Below are 5814 nucleotides of genomic sequence, written 5' to 3' on the forward strand. Positions count from 1 at the left end.
AATACTGCAGGAGGGCGCCAGATCTCATGTAGATCGTCTAGACAGAATATCGTCTTTCGACGTCTCTTTTAGTGGAGCATGGAGATACGTGGCCAGCTTTTAGCACCGTATCTTGTGACGTTTCGCCAGTGGATTAGGGATGTGTTAGATGCACGTATTGTACTGTTCAAGTTCCTGATGTTCTATCAATACTTCGTTATCTCAAGAGTTTCGATTGAGAAATTGTGTATGTTTATTCGCAGCACGCCCTTCTCCTACGACAAGTCCTGCAGCGACGTCAACAATGACGCCACCAAGCACTACGACAACACTGGCTCCAGGTAGAAATAAGTTTTTATGCTCTAATTGCGCCTGACTTCTCGTTATAGAAATAATTAGGGCTGCTCTCTCTAACAAAGAAGCCATAGTCAGTGGTCGGCGAATTTTATGGCGGGAGCTGGAAGCGTAATGCAGTCCTTGGAACATCTTATTACATGGTTTAAAGGACGTATATTCAAGATTGAACATAACAAGACAAGATTATTCTTGTATGTTGACAAAAGTACGAGTTAAGGCGTTAAAAGGCGTATCTGCATCGTTCTGGCTCCAGCTGCCATTGTCCAAAGGCGAAAGCTTGAGATGCCTCCTCGATCGCGAAATTCTGCCGTCGGCGGTGACCGTCTCTCGGCGTCGTGGATCAGTGATTTATTGAAGATCACCACGTGACGACATCGCCATATCTCCAAAGCATAACGTCACATTTCGCTGTACATTGTGACGTGACGTCACCAACTCTTGCGTGAAGCCATGTTACGTGACGCCACCTTATGCCGTTGTAGCGCCCTCTTTTGCTCGACGAACAGAACCGGAGAAGAGCGTGATTTCGGAAGAAGAAAAATAAGGCGGCTGTGTACCGCGGGGCGTTAAGCCGCACATCGTATTCCCGGCTTCCTTATAGGTTGTTTGCCATGAAAAAGATTTGTAGTCTTACGTGGTTGTACAAGGCACCGTATGATTTTCATGCTTTGCTTCCATTGATGCTTTTCGACCATCGAGATCGCCATCAACGTCAGCCCCCCGTTTTCTGCGACATATGCCCTATAATGCTCTCGTTTTAAGATTTGCGAAGTCTATTATCACTGTTCTTCAGCTGAGGTGTACTGTGACTCACCTTGTACCATTTCCTTCCACCAGGGGTCATTTTATATGGGTACGTGACTAGATGACAATGTTTCACGTTGCACATGGCTGGGATTTGAGATCAATTTTGCTATGACCCGTGGTTGTTGTTCGCCATACTGTATGCCAGTTTTTGTACACGGAATTATAAATGCTTGACCCTGATTGCGCCCATAAGTAGGCGGTTTATAGAGAGAAAGACAGAAACGGTCTAGGTACATTTCGTCATCTACAAAGTCCTGCTAACTTAATATGCCAGCAAGGACAGCTCATACCATTTTGGGCCTGACACTTTTCACACTCCCGTTTAGTGTTACTGCTGTTAACATTTTGCGGTTTAGCTATAATATATGCGAGAATTTCAAACTGTTTTGGCATGTGTCAGTTATTCCATAAAAAAGCTTAGTTCGTTTTTTGTGGTCTTTACAGATAATATTGCAACATCAATGTACAACAACCAATTAGCGATGCGTCCAATATGTGGACGCGCTTTCTTATCGGTCATTTCAGTTCCAGAACGAAGGTTCGGTAGTCAAATGCATACCAACTTGTAAATTTGCACGCAAAAGGCCCATTTTGTGCTTTCTGTCTCTCACTCGCAGTGAAGGCAATCATCTGCACAGTAGGTGAAACCGCCACATCTGTTGACATGTACCCGTCAGAATACTGCGACTACATCTTTTACACCAACGTGTATCCAAGAAGTGGACAAATTGACGTCAGCGGAAATAGCAACCGCAGCTGGATCGTCTTCCAAGAGGTGGCCGCTAAACGAAGCAATATAGAGTTTGGGGTTTCATTTTCCTTTCAGTAAGTCGCACATATTGAATTTTTAACGCTGGTGACACTTAAAAAATGGCGCTCTCCCAAGTTGCACTGTCGCGTTCATGTTAGTTCCCTTGAGTTAATGGCGTCATGGTTATACCATAATGTGGTGAGTTTTAAAGCATCATTATCATCATCATCAGCCTCACTACGTCAACTGCAGGACAAACGCCTCTTCCGTGCTCCGCCAGTTAACCCGGTTTTAAAGCAAATGAGCTTTATTTAGGAACATAGGGGTGTGTCGTACTCAGGGAAACACTCAAAAAGAGGGCCACGAAAAAATCCCAGCTCTGAATCCTATTGCAACAATTTTTTCAAGACTCTTCACAATAGCCGCGAGGGCTTTTCAGGAACAATTTTTACTGCACGCGTGAGAGCGTCGTCAGCAGAAGTCGAACCATTACATCAATGCGAGCCTGTATAGGGGATTGGCCGCTCTTAATAATCTTCCATTCACCTTATTCTTCGCGAGCTGATACCATTTTATCCTTGGCAACCTATTTTTTAGTTCCTCTATCTGGCTCTGCAAGTTCTTCGACTGAGTTTGCCTTCTATTGGTAACCATTCAGTTAGTGTTACTGCGAATCTGCTCTCAGTATAATACGTACTACTTATCCAGGCGAAGTCAAATAATTTTGGTTGATGTTAAACATCAGTCCCTCTAAGACACCTATAAGGTTTCCCATCTTTGGTGTTGTGATTCCAACTCCTACTGCCAGTCCCACCATATTGTGATTGTATACCCAAACATAACAGAGTGCGTCATAGGTAGAACTTGAATCACGTGCGCAGTTCTAACGTACCAAAACATCTACGAAAAGGAGTACCAGTGGTCATTTAATGCAGAATTGCGAATAACTCAATCAATTACGTTGCTTGAACATACCACTTATTTCTAGGGCTTGTCGAAAGCCTAATTCATTGTCCAATGCAGAATTATCCCACTGGAATACCTGGATGAAGCGGCTGGCTCTCTGGACGCCCTGAGGAGGGGTGGCATCAGGCACTACGGATTCCTGACTGGGCTTTATTTTGAGGCGGACTATGAATACGCCTTTATGCTTACTCGAGCAGTAATTGCGGTACGTAATTCGGGTTTCGTTGTGAGTCACCCGATGTTTACAGGAAGATGCCTGCCAACCGCCTTGAAGACTTGTGGAGGAATATTAAACCAAACGGCGACCTCGCACATCACACATTGAGCGTCTAGTTGTTCTACAAACAAAACTCTATATCACTACAGAAGGTTTCAAGATTATCTAGGTTATTTCTAGTTGTGTGGCGTGTTTTTTGCAAAGCAGTAGCTACTCGTGTAATGGCGTTAAACATAAAAATGAAAAAAAAAAGAATGCGCGTGTAAGTATATTCAGGAGGTGGTAAACAATCACAGCCCCGTCAGCGTGCAGAACCACAACTGAGAAGCAGTGCTAGCATGTTTGACCTCAAAGATCTCCGCGCTCGCAATTGTTCCCCTTAAGATTTTGCACAATATATGGCTATGGAGGATCAAGATCTGTAGTGAAAGTGTTTAAATGATTGTTCTTACAATATAATAATAATAGTATTATTAATAATATTAATAATAATAATAATAATAATATTAATAGTTATTTGTTGTTGTTGATGATGATGATGTGTTGTTGAACGTCCTGAAACCTCCATATACTCCAACGCCGAACTTTCAAGCACGCATCTATGAAAAGTTGTATTAGAGCAATCAAAAGCAGTAAGAGAGGACCGATGGCTGCAAGAGGGGCCCACCTAGCGGGAGATGTACACAATTGCCACACGTTTAGCTTCGCTTTTTAGACATCTCTACTAAGTGATTGGATGAAACTTTTTTTCTTTGAAATTTAAGTGCCTTATTTAACATGATGAACTATAAACGCGAGGACGAGTATGAAATCTCAGATTTCCGCTATTTTCTTTCAAGGAACAGGTTTCTTAGCTGCCGTATCGCAAACGTGAAGGACGTGGGCGAGCAGAGCACCTACGCGTTTACAATGTTACTTTCGTCGAACATAAAGCATTGCCTTAGGAATTCCTCGGAAGAATTTCAGCGATGATATCCTGCCGTGTTATTTTAAATTAAGTAGAAGTATGCTTGATAACAATATGGGGCGTGGTCGTTGCGGTATTACCATGCCAATAAATATAGAGAGCTGTTTCACACAATAAGTACTTCATCAGTTTCCATTTACGACAGCCCAGACGTGTATACTCTAATTTAGTAATGTGTTGGCAAAATGGTGATGTAGCGCCTTTATTGGGAGCTTAATGACATATTTCTTTATATATGTGTTCTGTATGAAGTGAAGCAAGCATAAATTGTTTTTGGAACGGTATTACTACTTGCCCATCTTGCTTTACAGTTAACGGAAACAAGGGTTCACCACTTTGGCAACTTTGTTTTTACCCGCTGTTCTTTTGAGTTTTCCAGTCGCACGTAAAACAATCAAATGCACCATGCTTAAGCAACTGAATTAGTGTTGAGATAAATAATTTGCCTTTTTCATGTATGAAGTTATGCACACTGCAATCAATATATTGACCATTAATTCACTTACAGTAGCAGTGGCGTGTTTTCTAAAGATAAAAGTGCAAAGATTAGTGTAGCATGCGCTGGAAAGTTTCCATGTCAAAACTCTCAGAGCAGTAAGCGCATCACAGAGGGTTGTTTTATATTTCGCACCATCTCTTGCATAGTGATTATAAGGCTTTCAATTTGCTGTGTTTCGGCTGAGACTAATAGGATTCGAAAGAAGCAGATAATTTAAAAACATGTTCAGAGCACATCGCTAGTTAATACGCATGGCTTAATTACAAATCTACAATAACTACATAGCTTCCATGAATGCATTGTTGCCATGATTGTTTCACTATTATTCCACTAATACAGTAAGAATCATTATCACGATAAAGAGCAATTATTAGTAACGAATGTGTAAGAACTGCACATGGAGTCCGCGGATATTGTCCGATAGCATGATAATGGTAATGATACAACTGTGAATTTACTTACATTTTGAAGCTCTAGCGAGTGGGTTGAAAAGTTCAGTTGTGATGAGGAAAGGATACGTGTGTCTTTATTTTTGCGTATCTTAGTCGCGGCTCTGTAAGAGCACTGAAATCAAAGCGTCGTAGCTCCTTCTGCAAGAAAGAAAGAACATTTGATGTCTACGGAAAGTTTTTGGTAAAAAAAAAACATGCACATGTATTTAAAGTTGCTCTGTAAAATGTTCTCAGTTAATATTTACACAATAAGCACTTCATAAGTTTTAGGCAAGCCTAACAGTCTGCTGTGTTTCATGGTGTAATAGTGGTTGTTGAATGTAAAATTTACGTGTGCAGAAATTGAAAGGGATGCAGGCCTCGGACCGGACAGCGAAGACCGTCTTCGCCTTTGGTCTTTATCAATATAGCGACCGAATTATGCCAACCGTCAAAGCGGTTGTCGCTAACGTGACAAAGTAAGTAAAGTCCTCCCCTCATCTGAATTTCTAGACTTTGAAGTTCGTCTTAATTTTAAAGCCTAACTAACACTGCGAGATAATCTAAAGACCACACAGCACGTAAGAATAAGTACACAAGTCGATGGCAAAGCCAACGCTTTCATTGCAGTAACACTGCGAATGACACACGCAAAAAAATTGTAAAAAAAGGGCTTAACAATAAAAACACTAAGTCAAATTATTATGTACTATAGATAATCTATTTAGGAACTTATTTCTCCGAATGGTTCTTTAGTAATATATAGTAAGCGCTCTACCAATATATAGGAAACGCGGACAGAGTGGCACGAGCATAAAAAAAGTTGGTAAGGAACTAGAA

The 5814-nt window shown here is 41.3% G+C and overlaps 1 protein-coding gene across 1 annotated transcript; it reads left to right on the plus strand.

Annotated features, from left to right (window-relative positions):
• The first annotated feature begins 1768 nt into the window (after window positions 1–1768).
• Window positions 1769–5459, plus strand: LOC142768689 (uncharacterized). Its single transcript, XM_075870702.1, has 3 exons — window positions 1769–1968; window positions 2918–3065; window positions 5335–5459. Exons 1-3 carry the CDS (start codon window positions 1808–1810, stop codon window positions 5455–5457), a joined length of 432 nt encoding a protein of 143 aa, XP_075726817.1. The 5' UTR covers window positions 1769–1807; the 3' UTR covers window positions 5458–5459.
• Window positions 5460–5814: the final 355 nt, after the last annotated feature.

The sequence above is a fragment of the Rhipicephalus microplus genome, chromosome 8, assembly GCF_043290135.1.
Source record: "Rhipicephalus microplus isolate Deutch F79 chromosome 8, USDA_Rmic, whole genome shotgun sequence".
Taxonomy (NCBI): domain Eukaryota; kingdom Metazoa; phylum Arthropoda; class Arachnida; order Ixodida; family Ixodidae; genus Rhipicephalus; species Rhipicephalus microplus.